Source organism: Ictalurus punctatus, chromosome 23, assembly GCF_001660625.3.
Source record: "Ictalurus punctatus breed USDA103 chromosome 23, Coco_2.0, whole genome shotgun sequence".
Taxonomy (NCBI): Eukaryota; Metazoa; Chordata; class Actinopteri; order Siluriformes; family Ictaluridae; genus Ictalurus; species Ictalurus punctatus.
In genome coordinates this window covers 8,063,990-8,089,800 of record NC_030438.2, presented here as the reverse complement: position 1 = coordinate 8,089,800, position 25,811 = coordinate 8,063,990, and the positions used below count along the sequence as shown (strand labels likewise).

At 39.0% G+C, this 25,811-nt stretch overlaps 2 protein-coding genes across 9 annotated transcripts in view; one reads left to right on the top strand and one right to left on the bottom strand.

Annotated features, from left to right (window-relative positions):
• Positions 1-16,559, bottom strand: part of LOC108256606 (trichohyalin) — a 140,041-nt gene extending 123,482 nt beyond the window's left edge. For 3 of the 7 annotated variants that reach the window (XM_017453657.3, XM_017453661.3, XM_047150087.2), the window contains exon 1: positions 749-1,248. In XM_017453657.3, the coding sequence (XP_017309146.2) occupies positions 749-910 (162 nt within the window). In that variant the 5' untranslated portion in view covers positions 911-1,248. Of the gene's footprint in view, positions 1-748; positions 1,250-11,998; positions 12,163-16,391 lie in introns of those variants that run through there. The other 4 variants (XR_001810330.3, XR_001810329.3, XM_017453659.3 and 1 more) reach the window with 3 other exon arrangements.
• On the top strand, positions 1,410-7,252 carry pex2 (peroxisomal biogenesis factor 2). 2 transcript variants are annotated; one of them, XM_047150089.2, is made up of 3 exons: positions 1,410-1,513; positions 5,771-6,533; positions 6,759-7,252. In XM_047150089.2, exons 1-3 carry the CDS (start codon positions 1,510-1,512, stop codon positions 6,964-6,966), a joined length of 975 nt encoding a protein of 324 aa, XP_047006045.1. In that variant the 5' UTR covers positions 1,410-1,509; the 3' UTR covers positions 6,967-7,252. The 2 variants fall into 2 exon arrangements, with proteins under 2 accessions (XP_047006045.1, XP_017309151.1); XM_017453662.3 differs by having other exon boundaries at positions 5,771-7,252.
• Positions 16,560-25,811: the final 9,252 nt, after the last annotated feature.

Here is a 25,811-nt window from a genome sequence, read left to right as displayed (position 1 = left end):
TAAAAAAAAAAAAAAAAAAAAAAAAAAAAAAAAATTGTGCACACACTTGCACAACCAGATTATTATAATTGTATTCTTTATTTTTCCCTAAAATATTTCATTGTTTTATACGTTGATCATTTTTATATGTTGTAATTTCACATTGAGGGTGGAAAAAAGTTCTGATATGATTTATCTCTGGTTGAATTTTTTTAAAGCATAAAAAACCTGCCATTTTAACAGGGGTGTGTAGACCGCTGTTTTAATATCCACTGTAAGCATCGATATGCTTCTTCTTGATTTGGCCATCCAAAAAACTTTGGTTGTAGGCAAAAAACCTCCTGAATAAACTCGACTCTTCTTTCACAGATCTAACTCTTCGTTCACAGATCTAACTCATCAAAACATGCGCAGGAAAAAGTGAATATTTCATCAATATATAAACGTTTAAATCATCCTTATTTTTTTTTTATAATAATCCTGACCACTGTTGCGTTTTATAAGAAATATTAAATATTCATATTAAAATGAACGACTCAATTTGAGTGAATCAGTCTGAAAAGAATCGTTCCAATCACTTTAGCGTGCTAAACTGAAAGAATCGAATCACTGAATCATTTGAGTTTTGCTGTTCTTTTTAAAGACTTGTACGGGATTTTGACATGGGTGTATTAGATTATAAATGTTTATTTATCTGCTTTCGTATCCAAAGGACAATCGAGACACAAAATACAAAAGGAAGTTGTTTGATTTCTGATATTCAACCTACCTGCAAAATCTCCTCTTGGGAGCCTTTAATTTCACACTCGAGGCGTCTGAGCTTCTCTCCGTACACACACTGGAACTCATTCAGCAAACATTTCACCGATTTAGTGACGAGACAACTGCGTTTTATCTCCAAAACCGAACTATTGTTTTTGTCCATCTTCATTAATACTTAGAATAGTCTAAAATTAAGCTGTAGTCATCCTTATTGCAACTTCTAAACGAAAACGAACTAACTTAGTATCAGAGTTTCATTCATCCTTTATAAAACTAATTGTAAAAAATAAAAAGACCTCAATTTAAACATCTTTACAAAGTTCTACCGTCTCCGTGCCTCTGTTTTTGCCGTTTGTTCTCTGTAACGTCAATATTTATCGTTGGCTAGTCAACGGCGTCCTTCTGGGTCTCGTAGAAGCAAGTCCCGCCTCTAATCAAATACGATTGGTGTAGCTTGCATTATGCGCCAAGGAACCTCTCGCTGATTGGATAGAACGTGACAACCTACCCTGATACCTCGGAGTGGGCGTTCGGTTGAGAAATCAACTCCGCCTCCACCGCACAGCTGCTCTTGTAGTGTATTGTAAAATCGTGTTTGCCTCGCGGACTCAGGCGCGACACGCGATTGGCCGCGTAAAGACGATCACGTGGATGGAACGCTCTCTACGATTGGTGCATTAGATTCAAGGCGGGGTTTGTGGGAAAGCAACCCGGAAATGGAGGAACGACAATTATTTCAACGTGTCGATTTTAGTTCGTGAGCTCAAAATGGGTAAATATGTTTAAATAATCTTTTAATACAGACATAACACCATGTTTTACATATTTAATGTATAATCGCTGACGCAATTATGTTAAAGAGTGCATGTTTTTCCTTTAAAGTTACAACCTTAAATGTTTGTATTTTTAATCTGATGGTATTCATCTAAACATTACCTGTAGCTCTTCCCGATCCAGTTATTATCAGTTTAAACACTATGATCCAGTGAAGTTAACGGATTTACACTGCTTTGCTCTTACCTTTTTAATTATTTAAGCAACTTGTTTCCTAATTCTCGGTGTGATTATAACAAAACAGTACCCAGGCTCTGCAGGCTTATAAATTTCAATTAAATCAGAATAGCTGGTCGTTAGAGCTCAGCTCAATAAAGCCCAAAATAAACTCAAAATAGTTAGTGACTTTCACTTTCTCCATCAAATTTACTTTGTATTTTTGACAGATTGGGAGCTAAATTTGTTATGTTTAGTCACTTTAGGAAATTATGGCTTGCCATAAGTGTCGAAATGGAGTCTGGAGACCCACAGAGTTCATTAATCATATAGGTCCTGGTTTATGTTTGTTTGTTTGTTTATTAGAAATAAATATCACAACCACCCTCTATCAGAGTTGTTATATTAGTAATAAATTATAATTAATATAAACAACTAGTATATAAATACAAATTGGCATACGTGATAAATTAATTAGCTAAATATTAGTTATTTACTTTTACAAATGCAGCAATCCCACTCTTTTCATTCATTGTTAATTATTATTCATCCTGCATTGTTTTATATAAATAATCAGCCAATACTTATTCAGCATTATAAAACTCCCATCTTTTTGTTCGCATCAGCTGAGCGTACGGAGTCTTTCCTCCGTAAAATCACGGCCTTGCCGTTTTCTCATTTATTAACTGTCCTTTCCAGTCATTCTTGCTGCCTCAGCCTTTAAATGTTTCATGAGATTTTAAGTTGTTTTCCTGCAAACTTCTGTACTTATTACTCGCCAAGGCTTTGCATCTTCCACCTTCATACTCACAAAATCAATTAATTCCCTTAAATAATTTATGTTCTGCGCAAACTAGATTAAGCAAAGCTCATATCTTTGTGTCAGACTCACTTTAAAGGCTGTTTCTCAAACATTAACTTTTGCTTGTGCGTGAGCTCGCACAATTAGGAATTAGGGAAATAGGGCCGCTTTGATAAAGCATGACGCATCGCCTCGGACCCCCACGGTACATTTGTACACATTCATATTTTATGATGGCACAATTAGTATGGACACACGGGGAGTAATTTACCAACCAAAGATGACATCAGCTAAAAAGTTTCAAATTGACCTATTTATCATTATGGAATTGATATGCTGCTGTGGGAGTCATCATGAATGCAGAACCCTGAGCTGAAATAAAATGAGCGCATTGCAGATTAAAAGGCACGATTGTGCTGATTAACAGCACATGCACAAACTGAAAGGTGTGATGCGCCCGCGTGTATTTCACATCCTTAGGTAAATCCGTGTCGTAAAGTCATATCGCTAAAGAAAGTTTTGTATGAAAGGTTTTTTTTATTTATTTATTTTACTTATTTTTTAAAACAAAAAATACGGGGGAGGTTTGAGTCACAATGGATCTTCAAAGTACAAAAAAAAAGGTAAACTTTTCTGAAAAGTGCCCCAGTGACTCCCTTTTTTATCTGCTATCCAATCAGGACACAAGTTGGAGGCCAAAACAGAAAAACAAACATGAAGGACAAAGTGCCAGTGAATGAATATGAAGAGATTCATGACATTGGTTCACTCCCAATATTCCAACTTTGCATCATGACTGAAAATAAGTGTGCACGTTACACCAGGGACGTTCACCAGTACGTGATGTGATGACTCACACGAGCAGCTTGGATTCTCTCGATTTTCCTTCTCTTACGCGGCGGCGAAGACGAACAACCTCCTTATCACCAGAGTTACAGCAATGTTTATTTTATTAGCATTAATGAGAATAATAAAGCTAATCTAGAGCGCAATAATTTGTTAATTAGCAATATTGTTGTTCATTCACCACTAGCTTTGTTTTTTTCTTTTAAATGGTCGATTAATGTTTTGAAATTGTTAGGTGATATTAGCCATGACTAAGAAAAGAGACGGAAGGTGCGTCACGCAATGATTTTTTCAGGATAAGACGCCTAGTGTGAAGGCAGCATTAGTTAGTAAGAAGCTTTCCGGTAAATGACCTTTTTACCTCGGGGGTGGGGGTGGGAGATCCAGGGTGTGTATGTTTACAGCCAAAGATGTGTTTCAAAAGGTTGCGGAAACAAGACTGCATATTGTAAACCGCAGGAAATCTGCAGCATTGTGACGCTCAAGGCCCGAGGTCATGCTGTTAGCTTTCTTATCAGTTTCAGAATTGCGAGTCGCTGCCTGGGGATGAGTCGCGCCGGTGCCAGTCGTTTGTCATTTAACGCCAGTTGTCAGGGCCTTGACTTGGCAGCTATAACCTAATAGATGTGCTACTCATCCATTTTGTCACCTGAAGCCTGCGTTTGCTTAAAATTCAGCATTTCTTTGTATCCAATTTGTTTGTCAGAGCCGAGTCACTTCTGCATAAATGCTAAATCACGTTCGTTCTTTTCTAATAAACATATTAGAAGAAGGGGAAAAAAAAGAAAAATGCCTTTTTAAAAAGGAAGCTGATTGCAGTTTTTGCAGAATTATTTCAATCTAATTTGTGTTCGTATTTACATTCGCATCACTTTAACAGAGTCCCCCCCCACCGTCTCCACAGTCATTTTTTTCCCCAGTAATCAATGCGTATTTATGAATCACAGCTTTCGTGTATGTAGGTCAGGTCCTCTGATTACAGTAGAGGTAAACACATCCATCGATTAGGAATTTTGATGATTACATAAGAATACATGGATTTTTTTTTCCTCTCTCTCTCTCTACAGTGCTCCAGATGAAGCCCTGTAAATTCAACTGCTTAATTTTTATAGGCAGCACATTGACAAAAGTGTCTAGTTGTTATATATTTGGCAACCGCTTTTGAGTCAGAGCGAACAGGTCAATAGTAATCCCCGTATTGATAGCGGGCCTGTAGGAGATGTTACTTGGCCCTGGCTAACGTCTGCGTGATCCTATAAATCATAATTATATTAATATTGACAGGCCCTTGACAATAGTCACATTACTATTGATAGGTGGCTGTCAATAATATGTTCTCAAACATAACATATTCATTCATAACTTGTAAACTGCTCAATAAAAGCCTCTGAAAAGATGATGATGATGACGACAGGGATTCCTGAGTTCCCAGAGTGGACTGAAGATGAAGAGCTAAACCTAGGCATATATTAATACATGTTAAATATTAAGGATGTAACGATACACTCCGTTCACGATTTGATTCTTCTTCTGAAAAAAAAAAATTTAGGCCTGACTTTTTTTTTTTGTCTGTGTAAAACTATATACAGGTGCATCTCAAAAATTTTTATTTTTCCCATAATTTAATTCAAAAAGGGGAACTTTCATATACTGCACATGAGTTATAAATTCCTTATTCTAATATTTTGAGATACTGGATTTTTTTCCCGTGATCTGTGAGCCGTAATAATCAAGATTAAAACAAAAAGAAAAAGGCTTGAAATATTTCACTTTGTGTAATGAATCTAGAACATATGAAAGTTTCACTTTTTGAATTAAATTACAGGGGGAAAAAAAAAAATTACTTTTCCACAATATTCAAATTTTTTTAGAAGCACCTGTACTTATGAATATGTAGATGACTATCGACAGTTCACTTAAAGCTTTTTTTTGTGTTACTTTTTATTTAAGATTTAGTCGCTTCCATGATTTCTATAAGCCAGTTTATGTCTGAGATTGTCCTAATCCCGTCCATTGATGCACACAAAGAGAAGAGGTGGCCACCTTGGGCACTGGCCCTCGTTTTTAAAGTGCTTCCGCTGCTTTTAAAAAGAGATAAACTCGCTCCAATATTCAGTAAAAAGTTCTTAGATCAAATAGAAAAGCTGTCAAAGTGAAGCAGTTCCACGCGGTGCCTATTTACCGCCGTGCCAAGCGTGCGCTGTAGGGATAATCTCTTGTGATGTGATTTTTGTCCTCAGCTTGAAGCTCCAGAGGGGACAGTGTTAAGATGAATTCAGGATGGGCTTTTTTTTTCTTTTTTTTTCTTTTTTAATAAACATATGAAAAAGCGATTTCAAGTGAAATGCAGAAAGCACATAACCTGAACTCATCTGCTTCTTCTGCTTGCAGCCAGAGCCGGAAGTGAGACCTCGTCACCCCGCGTCCTGAGGATCAGCCAGCTGGATGCTTTCGAGCTGGACGATGCCCTGGAACAGCTCGTCTGGTCCCAGTTTGCTCGGTGCTTCCAGCATTTCAAACCAGGCCTGCTGACTCGCGTGGAGCCGGAACTCAAAGCCCTGCTACAGCTCCTCGTCTGGAGGTTCACCGTGTATTCCAGCAGCGCTACCGTGGGCCAAACGCTGCTCAGCATCCGCTACCACAACACGCTCATCGCTGGACAGAAATACAGGTCTTTGAGCAGGCGCCAGAAACTGTGGTATGCTTTGCTCACGGTGGGTGAGAAGTGGTTGAAGGAACGTTCTCACAGCTTGTTCCTCCGCCATGGTGCGCATACGGGCCTCCAGAAAGCACGACAGGCTCTAGCTTTGATTAGCAGCGCGATTAAAGTGGCTAGCCTGCTCAACTTTATGCTCTTTCTTCAAAGCGGGACGTTTCCCACTCTGACGGAGAGGATGCTCGGAGTGCGGCCGGTGTTCGTCCGGGATCAGAGCGCCCGTCAAATCAACTTCCACTTCATGAACCGGGAACTGCTTTGGCATGGCTTTGCGGAGTTCCTCATCTTTCTGCTCCCACTGATCAATGTGTGGAAGCTGAAGACCCGTTTGTCCGCGCTGTTATCCGTTCCTGATCGTTCGAGCCAGAAAGCGGAGTCTCTCCGACGTTCCGAGTGCGGGATATGCTCCGAATGGCCAGTCATGCCGCACTCCATCGGGTGCGTTCACGTCTTCTGCTACTACTGCGTCAAAAGCCATACGGCCGCTGACGTGTTCTTTACGTGTCCCAAATGCGGTGCCGAAGTCACCGACATCCAGCCGGTCATGTTTCAAATAGAAATGGCGGAAATGCAGCAGATGTGATATTTTATTTATTTATTTGATTTTTTTCACAACACGTCGTCGACGGTAACCATAATGTGAACTTCTGTTCGATTCCCTAGGGACCGGCTGATGAAAGACTGCAGCTTGTGCCTTTTTGTTGGCATGAAATATGCAAGAAAAGGCCGACGAGAGACGAACTCGATGATGCTTAGTTTCAAATTAAAACGATTTCTGTCACTAATTTATTCCAGCTCATTAAAGTTTGATGGGGGCTCGAATATCAGAGGTCCACTTTTCCTCTCTCGCGTTCACAGACGCCGCAAATGAATAAACATCAAAACAGCTCGAGCGCCTGCACGTTCGCATCCCCAGTGAAGTGTGAAATTTGCACAAGATCAAGGAGAGGCCATGATGGGTTGGGATGTGATGTGTGTGTGTGTGTGTGTGGGGGGGGGGGGGGGGGGGGTATTTTGGGTGTACGGATTGACAGAAATCCCAGCCTAATCTCCTTGGCCTTCTTAAGACACCAGTAAACTGTAACCAACCCTACTAGGTCTGTGCACCTTTTTTTTTTTTTTTTTTAACCCATATTATGCACTAATCCTAGTAATAACAGCAAAGACGGTTATTTATTCTGGCGTTAACCTTCTCCAATGAGCCATGCCTCCAGCAAAATGCACCCAAGTGGGCTCAGGCCTGCTGGAAACTCCCACCTTGTTTTGATCGCATGGCCTTAATTGCTGATTTCAGAGGCAATCAATCACAACTCCAGGCGTGATGCAGCCCGTGGTCTGTTTTGTGCATCTTTTTGAAATGATTCTCCTAAAAGTTTCTCGACAAAGACGGCGTCGAAGTCTTGCTTTGAGCTTGTTGTGCTAATTTGCCGTTGCCAAACACTACACCGCACCCTTTGTTTTCATTCAGGATTAAAAGACGTCCACTGAAATGTCTCCTGCCATCATTTACATACTGTACAAAACTGCAAAAATTCCTGGGGGGGGGGGGATTATATATATATATATTTCTTACAGGAGGTTTTCCCCAGCAGTGAACACTGCTATGTTTTAACAGGTATAAAAAGGTTCGACTGTAACACGCTCGCCGCTGCGTACATTACGTTAATGCGCATTTATGCAGCCTCTACGTGAAAGGATTACTGTAATTCAACACTCATAAAGATGAATCGCAAATGTCTTTGACATTTCGCATTCTTTTCAGCGCAGGATGTACACGCCGCTCGACTGCTTTTATTTTTATTTTCTCTTGTATACTTGTATAATACACGATTACACAATGATAGCTCTTTTTAAGTTGGCTAAGTGTGTGTTGTGTGGGTGAGGACACTGCAGGTGAGACTGGAGAAGAAGAAGAAGTAGTGAGTAAGACATGGAGGCGTCAGAGCCAAGGATAAATTCATGCCGTTTGTCATTTATTTAACCATTGCTCCACTGTCTGTAACGCGTTATGACTCGTGTGTGGCGTCCGTTTTTGCTGCGTCCCAATCCGCGTACAATCCGCCCTAATTAGTATCCGAGATTAAAATTAGCGTGTACCAAATCGTAAATCCAATCTCGCATACTGTTTAGGACGAGTAGTAGTAATGATATTAACACTTCATTTCAAAATGTAATGGAAAGCTTGAAGAAAAATAAGCTGCTTCGGGGTCTAAAAGTGACATCTGTAGTTTTCAAAATGTAAAAAGTTTTATGTTATACTTCTTATATAATGTCAACTGGAATCCATTCTTAATTTTAAAAAAAATTACTACTTTTATTACACGTTCTATACGACACTTCAGCCACATCTACTAGCATGAGACAAGTAGTCGTGGCTTGTAGTTATGTCTCTACTGTTGCTCTTTTTGGGCGTGGCCTATCCGGCATTTTTAAAGTTCCCATGAGTAACCCTCTTCGCAATACATCACTTCTAAATCAAACTAGTTCCACACACGAAATACGCAACGCCTTAATCGGTGTGAAAATCGGTTGTTCGGACTAACTTCGTTTGCAGATTCGATGAGAGAAGTACAGAACTAACGCTCGTCTTCAGCGGTACGTTCTTCCGACAGTTAAAGGTTCTTATCTTTTTTACTAAAATTAGGGTTTGGCTTGGAATTTTTTTTCCTAAGCGTGCAGTGCTATATACAGGACAGACTACATAATGATGGAGTGATTTGAGGGAACGAGTTCAGACAGAACTTGTGTATTTTTAGGATTATCAGTTTGTCACGGCTGATGAGACAAGGATGTCAGGTTCTGCTCAGGATGGGGGGGGGTTTTCGCTAGTATTTGAGTATGAAATTCAAGAACTCCACAAAGAAAAAAAGAGAAAAAAAACTGTTTCCACGAGATCACCACCTTGACGAATAGATGCGTTCATCCCTGCCTACATTCTTCATCTGATTTCTTTTAGAGGCTAAAAGTAAAGCGGATCTGCTTCAGTCCTGGTAGTGATGGCATTTAGCTTTTGTAGCCGAGCTGAACTGAATTTTGACTTTACCTGCACTAAATATAGATGCCCTGTGAGGATCTCTGAAAGTTTGATGTCTTGCTTGTTTCTTCACCGTTTCCTCCGGTGTTTGAGTTTCTACACATAGCACAAACCCTGAAGCACTACATCGCCTTGGCAAAACCTTACACCTCCTAAATGCCAAAAACTATTTACACAAGATTGAAAGAAAAAAAAAGAGAGAGAGAGAGAAACAGAAAAAAACTGAAAAATACGAAATAAGTAAAGAATGAAGCCGTTACAGGATTGGAGATGCAGCGGTGTGATGAAGCGGAGATACAGATTATTTTCCCCATAAAAGCATGTCCTGAAGTGTTTTATTCCTCTTATATCAGCAATTTACAAACCATTACAATCTTCTTTAACAATATGAAACATTTATCCATTTATAGTTATATTTAATATTGTAGAATGTCTGCAAAACACGTTTGTTACGTTATAGAAGCTATAAACAGTCTCGCCCTCTTTTTTTACCCCCGTCATAAAAATACCCGAAAACAAGCAACAAAAAAAAAAAAAAAAAATGCAGCTTCTGATGCAGTTAAAAAAACAACAAACAACTCCCCCCCCCAACCCCGCGCACACTCTTGGAGGAACATGCCGTAGCCGAGTGAACAATGTCTTCTGCACTCATGGTATAGCAAGGAGGAAAACTACAAGCAGGGAATTATGGGGGATTTACGAGTCCGTCTGCGCTGTAATGAGCCCGAGGTGAGGCGGGTTCCAGCCAGCGCCTCAGCTGCCCGCTCATTGATGTCTAATGCACACAAAATTGCGAATAATCTGCCGACATCCTTCCAGATGTCCCCTTGAATTTCCTGCGACTTAAGATGATTTTGTGCGCTTTGAAAGTTTTGATAACTTTTCCGCATTCGATTGAAGCCTTACGCGTGGAGGAATGTGGCATTTTCTCAGTCATGCCATCTTCCAGAAACCATACAGCATCAACTTGGCATTTTTAATATTCCCATAATATTAGCAGAGTAATAATATTTGATTTCTTTCTGATTATGCAGAGTAAGAAATCATTTAATCAGTCAATCAAACACATTCTAGTGTGCGTGTGTGTTTATTTTGTCGGCCTCTGCATCGTTCTAAACAACATCAGCCCAGATTAACGATTGATTTGCAGTGAAAAATTCATGAATGGAAGTCAAACGGGCGAGGCGCGCGTACATGGAGCAGAGAATTAGCGCAACCGCGGTAGAGGTTGATGATATTATGTCGAGGCAGGATGCTGGCTCAGTGTGAGCCCAAAAGAAGAAGACAAGAAAAGAGGGGGAAAAAAAATAAAATCACTAACCCACAGTTCACCTGAAACATAATGACAACATCCCGCTGGATGTTTTAACGCAGAATCTTCGGCTTTCCGAGGAAATCATTTCCCCGTTTCCATGGAAACCATAGTGCGAAAGGTGCCCGTTTGTGAACTCCCTGCTGGAAAGCGGTGAAGTAGACGCGTTTGCACGACATTAACCCGAGACACCGGGGGGGGGGGGGGGGGGGGGGGGGACTGTTCTGTTTGCAAATTTTTCACCTCGCAAAAACATGCATGAGGAAGGAAAAAATCTTCTATATAAATCTTCTGCCCAGAGATGATCCAATGTTAGTTATTTATTTATTAGTGTGTGTGTGTGTGTGTGTGTGTGTGTGTGTGTGAGTAAATGGTGAACCGAGCCAGGGGTTCTCCTGCACATGTGATGTCTCATACATCATGTGTTTCACCATCAATTCCGCTGGACTGAATGGAATGAAGTCAGCACAAAAACTCAATTTGCTGATGTGGAGGAGATGTGGGAGAGATGTGAAAATTTGTAGATTTGGAGGAGACGTATAGGAGATGTGGAGATTTGAAGGAGACGTGGAGAAGATGCACAGAGGACGTGGAGATGTGCAGGGGATCTGCAGGGAATGTGAAGATGTGCAGGGGATACGGAGGTGTGTGGAAGATGTGAAGATGCACGAGATGTGCAGGACATGCGCAGGTGATGTGGTGGAGACGTGCAGGAGATGTCCCACATGAGGAACACTGTTCCACCCTCTGTGTTTTAAATCCTACACCTGAAATCTTTAATCCGTCTTGGTTGTAATTCATAATCGCTGGGTATTTAATGATTTATAACCAATTCATATAGATTTATGATGCAGAATCTTTCAATAATGTGCCTTTGTCTGAAATAAAAAGTGCTAAATTACTACTACTTAATATTTATTAGTAGTAGTATCATGATGGTAATATCAATATTGTTATAGATTTCTATTATTTTATTATGATTAGTAGTATCATCATCATCATCATCATTTTATTTGTTTAGCTTTTTTGTTTGTTTTCATTATTAGTAGTAATTGCACCATTACCATTATGATTATTTATTTATTTATTCATTCATTTATTTATTTAAGTAGTGTCATTATGGTAATAAAAGCATCATTCTAGTTATTTTTATTGCATACATTTATTTATTTTAATTTTATTAGTAGTAATATTACCATTAAGATAACTAATAATATTTCTAGAAATCATTAACATTTTTCTTCTTTTGTTTTTATTTTTATTACTCATAGTGCCTTTACCATAATGATGACCATGATGATTTTTAACTATTATAATCTTTGCTACCCTTTTCTTTTTTTGGATTTTGTTTATCGTTAGTAATAGTAGTAGTATCACTATCCAGATGATAATAGTTGTTGTTATTACTGTTAATAATAAAAATAAACAAAATCAAGTGTGACGTTAAGTTATTTTTACGAAGCTTAAAGCGGTGTAAGACGATCACACTTTTACAGATTACACTCCCAAACCTGAAGCTCAGCAGCACTTATTAATACACCTACATGAAAGCTGTACCTAAAAGTCTTCTAATCCTCCGTGCACAGGCTTGTCCTTTAGCGTGTGGTGACATTGCGCTCGTCAGTGCCCTTGATATTCTCCGACTGATTGCTTTCCACACCACAGCTGCGTCTCTGAGCCGAGTTCCGAGGCCCGTCACACACCTCAACCACTTCCTGTTTCTGTAGCAATAACAGATTTATTATTAATAATCTTAATTACTACAACCCGCATTTGCTGTTCAAACCACATGCAGTCCAAAGCGACACAGATTGCACATGCTAAGTGTTTGCATGTAATTATTACACTAATCAATCAATATATGCACCTCTCAATATATAAAAGAAGATAATATATGTATATTTATATACACACACACTTGTTTATTTGGCTATTGTAATTCAATGCATATAAATGCATTATAATGTTATTATACTTGACAAATTTGTATTAAAGCCTTATTTAGTGTGCATTAGTTTTCTTTCATTTTGTTAGTCCTTATAACCAAAACAGATGTTTACATTATGCAGATATACATATATATTATGCTATAGATATACATTATGCACATATTCTAACTACTGGCATTTTATACCTTATATTTTGTACTCTAATATTTATTGACGATTGCCATGTCCATGTCCCTCATGCTGAGTTCTGTGCTTGGGTTTGTGTCGCATCCCTGCATGCATTTCTGCATTTATCTCTTAAGGAGCGAACAGCGTGACCCAGAGCTTAAAGCGCAGCCGCGTCAGGGACTGCTATTCCCCCAGGGGCTCTCATCTTTTACTGTGCCATGACAGAAAATGGAGGTTGCGAGCGCAGAGTGCTGCATTAAAAACCCTTTACCCGTCCGTGATTTATAGTCGGTCGCCCTGCCGAGCCTACCGCACCGCTGCACCATCTTTCCTGCGTCGAGCCGTTTGTGAAGTGCAGGAACACCACACAGCCAGGGTGCTTCATCAAAAATAAAAAAATAAATAACCAACCCAGGCCACAAGATGGCCGCACATCTGGCAATTTAGCATTTCAGTGCTTACCCTTACCTCTTCAGGTGCAACACTCTTCACAAACAAGAGTCTGATGATGACGGAGTGCTACAATTGCAGGATTTCCTCCTTCACCCAATAGTCGTGTCAATGAATATTTAAATACGACGGTTATACAGAACAGGGAAAAGGGACGGCCGTCATTATGTGACTCCGTCTCGAGGAGTCTGGGTGAGACGACACAGAGGAAGGCCTAATTCCCTCCAGCCTTTTGTCCTTGAGACGGCTCGAGCCTTAATAGCAATATTCATTCATTTATCCGGCAGAATTAATCTGCTCTCGCCCGCTCACGTCGCTACATGAATGGTAATCGGACCTTTTGAAAAGCCTGATCGGGGACGCAGCCTTCAGAGGAAGAGAGGAGGGAGGGGGGGAATCAGAAAGTTATTTTGATATTGATGAAAGACTGTAATAAAATTGACAAGATAACCTTCAGTGCGGCATCAAAGAACATGTGAAGATCGGAGATACAATGTTTTAAATGATGGAGATAATCTCACACTCACTCGATGCCTTTAGTTCGACAAGAAAGCGAACAGGAGAGAAGATCGGAGTAAAGCTATGACCATTTAATAATATTCATAAATTGAGGGTGCACATAATTTTGCCTCAACAATAAATTCATTTATTCAGAGTCGAGCTAAGCGTGCGTAGTGAGGAGTTAATACTGAAATTGCCCACAGCAATTGGTATCGGTAACTACATCAGTAGCTACAGATTATAGCTGTAGCTATAGCTATTCAGTAGTGACATCACCTCCAGTGAGAAGCAGTATTAAGTCCAGCACCACTGTCTGACAGTTTGATGTTACAATGCATCACTCTAAAATTTATATTTAGGCTGTAAATACACTAAAAAAAAAAATGCTACAGAATGCCATTCAATGCTAATATTATATGGATGAATATGACTTGATTCATTATTGTATTGTCCATTTAAAGTCCACAAAGTTGGAGTTTTCTCCCCCATACACACTAAAAGACATCAGAGGAGGCACATCTTCATCAGAGACATTTTCACTCTCAAGTACTTAATTGTTTCATGGATAAAATTATGAACACCACTTAAAATGTGCTGTAGGTGTAACATGAGTGCTTGGTCAGCTTATCCTTCAAACCGTCAGCAGCGGTTTTATTGAATTAACAACAACACTGTATACAAGATAGTGGATAAAAAGCTTTTAAAAAAAGCTTTCAAATACATGGCCTTGGTTACACTTTTAGTAACTCATCGTGAGCACATTAACTGATTGTTTAAAAAAAAATAACGTTGTGAGCATATTAGCTTATTACATGAATATAAAGGAACACACTCGCTAGGAGTCCTATTAGATTTCTTTCAATGCTCACTATCTTCTCACTTACACAACATTAGTTATGCATATAAGTTTTCATTTTAAAAATTGTCTCCTGCTTTTGTTCCGTCATATCATATTTGACAACAAAGGGGGAAAAATAATAATTTGGTATCTCATTCTTCAGTCCATATTTTCTATCCCTGATAGTTTTGGGGGGGATTAAAGGCAGTGGTTTGGACGCTATTGAAAGACCCCAGCTCGGACACTTGTACTCCAGATAAATCTGCAAACCTCGGAGGCATGGACCACACACACACACACACACACACACACACACACACACACATTTGCTTTGCATAATCTGAATGCAGAGCCCTGAAATCAACTGATGGATGTGTGGAACCTGACTCTGAATACAAGGAACTTTCCCCAAGACAATACTGACGCAACGTTTGAACTGAAGGTCAACGATTCTGAATAGAGCTGGCCATGTACCAGGGATTAAGTTACGGTCAGATGTAATTATATAAAATAGACAATGTACTGTTAAATATGCCTGATTAATTATTCCAGATTTAACATTATAACGTGATTAACAAGTACAGAGTACTAGAGTTTCTGCACAGACACGCCACAGAAAACAAAAGCAGTGGCTTGGTTATTTATAGCTGCTGCACTATTTATCTGTCTCACAAAATCAGCATCAGGAAGTGGAAGTGAACCTTCTGAGAGCGATGAGAGCCAAGTGTCACTATTCACCATGGGACTGGCAGCCAGCCATCATGTCACGCTTCAGCTTTACTAAACACACAACCTATAGATAAACCGAGCAGCAGAATAACTGAACGTCGGGTGTCCATGCTGCACTGGAGAGGTCATGTGGAAAGCCGTCGACTTTATCCAGCCGGTCGACGCTTGGCCGATGATGCATGATGCTACAGCCGAGTGACTGAGGGCTGCAGATATACTTAAATGCCATACGCGGCCGTCTTGGGGTTTGCTCTTAAAAAAGACAGATGGGTGTCGTGCGAGATTGCAATCTGATCACAGGGGTGGAAAAGATTGATTGATTTGGACACACACACACACACACACACACACACACACACACACACACACACGCGCAGCAATCAAACACAGAATATGCAGCACTGCTTTTTAGACCAACAAGCCGGCTGGATGTAATTGTTGAGCCGCTTTATTAAGGGCTTATCCCAGGTTTATTGTGGTCATAATACAGAGGAAGGTTCTAGCTCACAGTCAGAGAGTAAACCGAGCAAATGCAGAACTGGAGTTAAAAGAGAAAATGTTCAAGTCACAATCAGAAACGAACAAAACCGTAAGATTAGAAGCCTGGAGGCGTAATATCTCTACTTAATCATTTTTAATGGTGTCAAATCCACTTTAGCCGACTGTAGATGTTTATTTAACACGTATGTAAGGAGTCTCCAGTGTCAGCACTTTCTAACAGTTAGAGGTAAAGCCGTGACTTTTTAAACATGGCACATGACACTTCTGTGGTTTCAATGACATGACAAGCTGCAGGGTTCCCCACCCCCACCCTTATTAAAATTGTTTTGTGGACATTCCACACCATTAAAAACGTAACTATAAACGGATTTAAAAAAAAAAAAAAAAAAAAAAAAAAAAAAAAAAAAAAAAAAAACACAACATACTATAACACCTGCTTAGCAGAAGACATGCAACAAATCATTCAAAGCCTTATATAATGAATGATATTTATACACATTGTACTGTTTTGTTCAAAGCTTTAAATAATCAGAGATCTGGATGTAAACACTGGCCAAGAGCAATAAATAAATAAATAAATACATACATACATACATACATACATACATACATACATACATACATGTATAAATAAATAAATGCAAAGTCACTTTATGTGAGTAAAATGAGTTCATTCACTCACATATTTAATAGGATTTCGTTCAGCAAATTGTGCTGTTTAATTCTGCTGCAACAAGACAAACCAATCCCTCACACAGTAAACTGTTAGCTAGCTAATTAGGTGTGTTAAAGATGCTAAACTGTTAGCACTCACCTGACAGAGCTCCGTGTTGAGTGGTGAAGCGAAAATAAACCAGTCCTGACACTTCTGTCCTGTTCAATTCTTTCTCTTTCTACTTTCTTCGTGTTCAGGCTCCACTTTTACATTTATAACCGCAAGACATTTCTGATATTCTGTGCTTGCTTCGCCGTGAGAGGATAAAAAACAACAACAATTCATTTCAATTAAGCAAAGTAAGTTAATTAGACTGATCACGTGATCAATTTAGACGCATCCGATTGGGTAGCCTGGAAAACTGTGGCTCGTCTTTTAAATTCCACCTAATAGTAATATCTGATGAGGAAAAAGTTTAAGTTAAATGTAAAAGTGGACATTTATTAGGTATAATACAGTTTTACAGTTAACAAATAGATTGTAACAGATAGTGACGTCAGTGCCCGTAGCTCCAGCCCATGAATTTACACTGGAGCTTACAGTCCTACAGTAAGAGTTAAATGTTAAACTGGAGGTGGTAAGTGTTTATAAGTTGGTTTGGGTTGTTTTAAATGTACACTAGCCTGATAGAAGTGCACACAGGACTCTTCTGACTGTTTTTCTTTACACGTGCCGACACCCATCCTCATTTTTTTTATTTCTAACAAACTTTGTCATTTCTTTTCTTTAATATTATATACCTATTACTAATTTCAGCTAAAGTGACCATGATCAGGATGAATTGTTCATGCTCCAATGTTAATGAACTTCGCCCACCAGCTTCATGACAGTAAAAACCACACACACACACACACACACACACACAAACGTGCTGACAAGTTATTGACGGTTCATGTAAAATCCCGGTCCTTATACACACGTCTACCGAACAACCCCAGTGCGAAACTAAAGAAGCTAGATGTTTTCTGTATTGATATGGACTCGTCTCAGACTTACAGGTGTTTGTACTTGGACTCCTCTCAGACTTACAGGTGTTTGTACTTGGACTTCTATCAGACTTACAGGTGTTTGTACTTGGACTCGTCTCAGACTTACAGGTGTTTGTTCTTGGACTTCTATCAGACTTACAGGTGTTTGTACTTGGACTTCTATCAGACTTACAGGTGTTTGTACTTGGACTTCTATCAGACTTACAGGTGTTTGTACTTGGACTTCTATCAGACTTACAGGTGTTTGTACTTGGACTCGTCTCAGACTTACAGGTGTTTGTACTTGGACTTTTATCAGACTTACAGGTGTTTGTACTTGGACTCGTCTCAGACTTACAGGTGTTTGTACTTGGACTTGTATCAGTATTGGACACTGGTCACACTATCTATGAACTATGTCTCGACTGAGAGTTTGAAAAATAATGACCATTTTGTCTTGAACAAGTGACAAGAAGTAGCTCCTTCTTCTAGAAAACTAATCAATGTATGAATGAAGCTGACCAGTTGAAGTAAAAGCTTGACTCCATAAAGCATTTGATTTCAAAAAGTTTTTGGACTCGTTTTCACTTGGACCCGACCCTCAAAAGACTCAGTTCCGACTTGATCATGCTTAGTCCTGGTCATGGATTTGTCTTAGACTTGACAATAGCAGTTTCGACCACAGCCCTACCGTAGGTTTAAATTGATGTGCTTGGCTCATTATCTTTATAGAACAAGAAAAAGGACAAATATAGAAATACCTTCTGGTACATCGACTAAACCTGCCTTCCTATTTATATTACACTGATCATCACAGATCATGTTCTGGTCATTTGAACCCAAGAATAAAACGGATCATAAAAAATGGGGAACTATCAACTGACAAACTGACAAACTGTTATTTAAACAAATAGGTGAGTTTTAATGGCACTCATACCTGATTACACACATCTGCTGGTAGGAGCTTCCTCATGCATTTCTGCTGTTCCCCAAAAACATAAATGCGTTCAACACTGGTCATTTGAAATATCATCTTTTTCTGTCTCAGCCGCCCGAATTCAATTACGATCCAAGCAGTGACCAGAACGCAAGAGAGCAGAAACATCATCCAGGTTCTGATTCTCACACCGGAACCATTTAATGATATTAATTATCAACGTGGATAAATAATTCTGCAAGCTGGGAGCAAAATCAGGACACTATTTCCTAGATCACACACACACACACACACACACACACACACACACACACACACACACACACACTTTAGAACGATGAGCAGGTCAGCAAGGAAAAATATCCACAATCAAAAAGCTTCATGTTTGCAAATCAGGATCTTTTTTTTTGTAGGAAGCTCAGCGTAAATATTCAGCAGGGAATCAGAAAAGCTTCCACTGCTTCAGATAAGACGAGAGCGAACCTCGGCATCGTTCCTCCGGCGAACAGTAGAGCTCAGCTTGTTCTACACCTTTCCAATGAATAAATGCATAACGTTTTACCCCATCGCAAGGCAGATGTATGCAGATGTGTACGGTTCTAAGATGCATTTTATGCTTGCAGTTTTTTTGGGGGTGAATGGCTCATGAAATAAAGATTAAGACATACAGTTCATTCATGAATATGCCTATACACCTTTCTCTAACACATCTCAAAAGGGTACTAAACTGTATGGTTACTAGTGGGTGGAGTGGTACCCTTACCTTTTGTAGGTTTAAGCTGTACCTTTCACTAAAAGATAAAAAAAAGAGTTAAGGTAGGTCATTGTCGCATAATGACCTTAAAGCTTTAAAGGTACTTTCTAGGTTAAAGGTAGAAAAGGTGTAGGCTTGAGGGTACCATCTCTTAAGTGTACAGTTTAGTTAGTACCCTTTATTTCTGAGAGCTCTTACGGTTTTCACACATGAAAGTGGCCATGAAAAGAGAAGAGAGTAATTAAGGACAAGGAGACTGTGAAGGCTGAGATGATACTAGATCATTACACAGTTTTGCAATCTCTCTCTCTCTCTCTCTCTCTCACACACACACAAACACAAACACAGGTTTGTTTCCATCCTTTGCGAGGACCTAAATCAATCCCAAACCTTAACCTCAGTAACCAAAATTAAACCCTGTTGTCTCTTTTATATTATTATATTATATTTATTTATTTATTTTTAATAAAAACTACAGATTTTTGGGGGCAATTTTTTCAGAAAACTCTTTTCCTCATGGGGACTAACCAAATGTTCCCACAAGGTCAAAACTCTCAAATACATATCCCTATCTTAAGAGATATATATATATATATATCCCCCCACACGCTTATGTTCTTGTGTGTCGTCCCTCAGTTTGGGGGGTTTTAAAGGACACTTGGGTGAGGACAGGACCGCGTCCACCTCCAGCTTTATTTCCCGAACGCTCGAGCGCTTGTAAAACTCCTAGCCTGCTCTGGAGCGCTATCGGAACAGAGCAGAGATATAAAAGCTGACATGTTTACTGCTGTTGATACGGCTTTGTTTAGAGACTTAGAAACAATTAACACTACATCGTCTAGAGTCTTATTTTTTCGAATGCACTCCGGTGTCAATAAAACACAAGATTTAAGCAGTACGTAGGCCTTAAAATACGAAGTAGAAAAGCAAAAACAACCCCACCACACATTTGGATTTTAGTCTAGCAGCGTACATCATGAATGGGAGTTAATTATCTCAAGGAAAATGGAGAGTGCAAAAGTTTGTGCCCTCTTAAGTTCTGGGGTCATAATAAAATGCAAAAGAAAAACATACATTCTATACAAAAGTATATTTTCACTTTATCCTAGTCAGGAACATTGTGGATCTGGAGTCTATCCCAGGAATGCTGGGTGTGAAGCAGGAATACACCCTGGAGACATTATCCCGTCACAGTACTGTGTATGATATCATTTTGCTTTTAACATACACCATTTTAGGAGTTATATCACTTCTAATAATAAACACACACACACACACACACACTACATTTTGACCAGAAACTTTTGCACCTGACTGTATAGAGACAGCTAATCAGCAGTAACAGACATCAAAATTCACAGAATGATAATAATAATAATAATAAATAAATAAATAAATAAATAAATAAATAAATAAATAAATAAAAACATTGCTTGGTCTGATGACGTTGGGTGACGTGTGCCACGTTTATTTCAACGCACTCTCGTTTATTTCTGTGGAAATCTATTTCTATAAATTGCACATATTAATGAAATAACACAGGTTTATTGGAGCATCTAGCAGATGTGTCGCTGTTCCCTGAAAAAAAACCCACACAATATAACTGGAACAAAAATAAAAAAAATCTCTGTATATCAAACACATCTCACACAGAGCCAAGCATTTCATCTCTGCTGCAAAATTGCTTCCTATATATCAAATATGACTAATATTAGGTAATTCACACATGTACACAATAATGCATGCATTCCTGACATTCCTGACACGCTACACTTAAATTATTCCAAAACGTGCACCTAAAAAAACCCCTTCATTCTTCTGTAAGAGGAAATCAAATCTGCCAGCCTGAGCTGCATGCACATGATGCATTCCTGAAATAAATGTAAAAAACGATCCGTACACGGAGATACAAAGCAGAGAATGCAATTTAAAATCTACAAAACAAAGTGCTGCCTAAATGTAGCTGACACTGCAGGCGTTTCCGAGGCTTCGCTGTTTGTATTTAGATGCACGGCCTCGGTGAGCGTGCGTCGAACATCACAGAAACATGGAGGGAATAAGATGTTTCTGTGTGAGCAGAGGCAGGATAGAAGTGTATCTATCTGTCTTAAGCAATAGCATCCTCTCAGCCTTCATCCTGATTCATTTGGGATGTGGAAAACACAACCGAGCAATCTGGCTGGAAAAGTCCCAGAAGGAACAGAAACAGCTTCCTTTGTTCCCTGTGTGTGTGTTTCCTCCATGTCGCTCGGTGGACACCCCCCCCCCCACACACACACACACACACACACACACACACACATACACACACACACACAGCTTTCATTTCTCACACACACACAGCTTTGTTGAATGTGGTCTGTGGTGAATATTGGTAATATTACGAGTAGGTCTCGTTCAAAATGCAATAATTTCTCAGGTATCGTATGTATATCTTTATCAGCTCTTCTTTACACATTGCTCGTTCTCATTCTCTCTCCAGTACAGAAGGAATAAATTTCACCCTTGTGGAAGCTTGTTGTTTTTTATTATTATTATTATTATTATTATTATTATTATTATTATTATTGTTATTATTATTATTATTATTATTATTATTATTATTATTATTATTATTGGCGTGTGGTGGCTTAGTGGTTAGCACATTTGCCTCACACCTCCAGTGTCGGGGGTTCGAGTCCCACCGTGGCCCTGTGTGCGCGGAGTTTGCATGTTCTCCCCGTGCTGCGGGGGTTTCCTCCGGGTACTCCGGTTTCCTCCCCCAGTCCAAAGACATGCATGGTAGGCTGATTGGCATGTCCAAAGTTTGTGAGTGTGTATGTGGATTGGCACCCTATCCAGGGTGTACCCCGCCTTGTGCCCCATGCTCCCTGGGACAGACTCCAGGTTCCCAGTGAGCCTGAAAAGGATTAAGCGGTATGGATGGATGGATTATTATTCTTATTATTATTTACACCTGAAATAGACAGGAGGATGCGATTATAGTATAGTATAGCATAATATCATATAGTAGAAATGATTAGCGTCGTTGTTAGGAATTTCATTTCAAGTCAATAAAATGCAAACAGTCTAAGGCTTGGCTGAATTTGGGTAAAGGAAAAGAAAAGAATGGTTAAAATAAAAACAATAAAATTCGTTCACAGTGCACGTGCGGTTTAATTGTTCTGGAACAAGACGTACAGTCGAGCGATATCTCACGGCTAACTGAACGTCGGTAAGGTACAGGTAATGTAGCGAAAGACACTACTCGGTGTAAAGCGGAATTTTTAAACGTTCGTACGTAATAAAGTTTCATTACGTACAATGTGAAGTGAAAAGGTCAAACATTTAGTGCCTCAAGTGTTTGGAGGTATGAACCACGTGATGACATACAGTACCTCTCTCTATATCCAAAGCTGTAACTTCATGTTTTCCAACATCTTCATGACAGAGGACTTTGTGGGTTCTCTGTAACATGACAAACTGCGTTGTGTGTCTGTGTGTGTTTTGTCTTATTAACTTCAAGAGAGAGAAAAAAGAAAGCTCGGTGATGGAAAGACCGTTTATAGCTGCTATAACCTAAGCGAGAACAGGAACTAACTCATTTCATGGACCTTCCATAACATTAAACGCGACTATAAACAGATCAAATGTATGATGTGGAGTTCTTATGAAAAAAATTGTTGTCATCGTTGGCAAATTGCTACGGTGTAAGAGGAATAAAACACTTCAGGATCCTACAGTTGATTAGTTTCCTATAACTGCATGTCTACAGAGCGTTTTATTCCTTACAGGTTTTATAAACCTTACAACTCAACCTAAATCTTATGACTCATTCTTTTTGACAACGTACCCACATCACCCAACTCGTGACATACCGTCTGTCTGAGGGAACGCATAGAGGTTCTATCTGTGTAGAACCGTACATCCGAGCGTTTCCATACCGCAAAAGGGTTCTACGTCGAATGCATTTAAGTGGCAAAAACCTCAAGCTAAGGTTGCTTTCCTGTACGCAAACGTCCTGCTAGTGACAACACTAACTAATTAGCAATTACAAACTGTTTATATGAACCGGTTTGTGTTTATACGCTCACTAAATCCACAAATCCATATCCACTAGTGTCAAATAAATAAATAAATAAATAAATAAATAAATAAATAAATAAATAAACAAACAAACCGTTCTAAATAGACACAGTCATAAATAACGAGTAGTTATTTTGTGCTCAGGTGCATTGTGCTAAATGAAACACAGGTGTTTGGAGCGGCGCAAGTTTATGAATCCAGGACTGGAATCTAAAATAGCTCTCAGGACAAAGTGGTTCGGAAACACGGAGGAACAAGATTAAAAAGTTGCAGAAATAATGCGCGTCTCAGCTGGTGCTGCCATTTTGGGATGAAATAGGCTAATTAAGAGATTACAAATTGTATTATTGCTGTTGTTATCGTTGTTGTTATTATTATTGTTGTTGTTATTATTATTATTATTATTATTATTATTATTATTATAATAACACAAAGACGAGACGAGACGAGGCTGTGAAGATGTTCAGGATGTGTTACTCGGTGATTATGCCTTAATTTGCTTCTTAGCATGTTTTTGTTCTTACACTCGTCTTCTTTCTGAGGTTAGTTTTAGAAAATGAGCGTAATTGCTGACTGACAGCATGTGGCATATCTCACAGTCACACTAGGCCAGAGAAGAAATGCGCATGGGGTTTATTTATATATTTATTTATTATTATTATTTTACTCTTTTTTTCTGGCATAGCCTGCAGCTGATGGATTTTCTCGGGATAATACAATGTTTGGACCAGTGAATGAGGGATTAAGCAGGAATGATACATTCCCATGTGAGGAATTTAATTAGAGTGGGATCTGTGTAAATGAAAGGCCCGGGTTCGGGGAGCTAAATGCAAGAATTAGTATTCTACACATGGGAATTCAATGCCAAGAGAAAGAAAAAAAGAAGAAGAAGAAGAAGAAGAAGAAAGAATCCAATGCAATCACTTTTCATTAAGTTTACTACCCCGGATCTGGCGCGAAAAAATATCAACAACATGTCGATAGGCATTAACGTCGACGACACAGGGCTACGGTTGTGTATGAGACTGTATAAGTGCTATCATAAGGCAATGTAATGAACTTTCAATATGCGCAAGCTAATTATCTGTTTCTCGGTGAGAGCTGCGTTATTGATGGATTCATTTAGAGAAAAACACACCGTGCATGATTAAACGCTGTATCATCGTGCTGTCACGCCTTCAGTCACAACGCAACAGGACAAAACATCCTAAATCTTTTCCACCAGACGATGCGGGTCGAAATAATACGGACACGTCGATCATTTTTCGTTTTGTTTTATCAGTCTAGTGTTTTTTGCGAGCATCTAATTGTGAAATGGAACAACTTGTCTTGTCGTGTATTCCTGAAAAACGTGTTTATTTGTCAGTGTATTTTTACATACGACAGCAGCTCTGGCAGTACTGCAGCTGCAAATCACAGGTTTATATTAATGCGACCGTTTCTATAGCAACAGCTTGTTCACAGGGACTCGTACGGAAAATGCTCCACATAAAGTTTTCCGTAAGGATATGCAAGCTTTATTTAACGTTCAGGGAAGGAGTCTCCAGTGTCAGCGCTTTGTAACAGTCAGAGGTAAAGCTGTAACTTTAAACGGAGGGGTTTCTCATTAATGTGACAAGCTGTCAGGGTTTTTTTGTTTTGTTTTGTTTTACGAGTGAAGAAAGAAAGACTGGAGACGGAACGACTGTTTACAGCTACTATAAAATATAAAATATATAAATATATATATAGTAAATATATAAATAAATAAATAAATAGATAATATATAAATAAATATATAAAATATATAAAGTGAAAACATGTTTTGTGGACTTCCCACAACGTTAAATGTAACTATAGCGGGGAAAAAAAAAAAAAGTATGATGTGTGGCTCTTTAATTCTTTAAAATTGTAACTGTTGGCAAATCGCTGCGGTGTAAGAGGAATAAAACACTTTGGGACGTGCTGTTATAGTAAAATAATCAGCATGTCAGGGAATGTTTTATTCCTTACAGGTATGCCGGTATACCCCTCATAAATCACACTTCCTAACGTGGATACACATAAAATGACATATTTATATATATATATATATATATATATATATATATATATATATATATATATATAAAACCCAAAACATCAGTTTCCAAATAATTTTTATGTATGGAATTGTTGATAATGGTTGGATTTATGTCAGATCTGTCCTGTAAGAACATTTCTCTGTAGAGAGTTTAATACTAATTTAGCTCTAACATCATTTTTAAGATTTTATCAGGTATGTAAAGGTATGAATATTTACTTAGACGAAGCATCGTTAGCCCGGATCGTTTTTGTAAACAAAACTTTTCAAATGTTATTAAACAGTTACAGTGATTCACTGTGAAACATACTGCATTAAAGAACAACTCTGTTCACGTCACATCTGCCCTGAAACTCAACCTCATCATCTGCAGCTCTCTGATAAAAACATGATGACATTACTGACGACTGAGGTTTCGAGCGCGTTTATAAGCACAGATGTCTAAACATTTCTTACAGCTCAGACGCACAGCCGAGGCCTCTTTAGTGCCGCGTTGGGAATTAACTTCAGCTGCTCTTTTCTCACAACAGAACAATCATGCGAGTTCTGCACAGGATGCATACGGAGCGAGCAGGATGAGACGCCGCGGTATAAAATGTCAGCAAACAACTGTGGAAGGACAGGAAGGCCGTTTTCACATCATCGGGAGAGAAGACAGAACTGAAATGCCTCTTGCTATTGTTCTCACAAAAGGTCAAATCCGATCTAGTCACAGAATACTGAGGGAATTTTT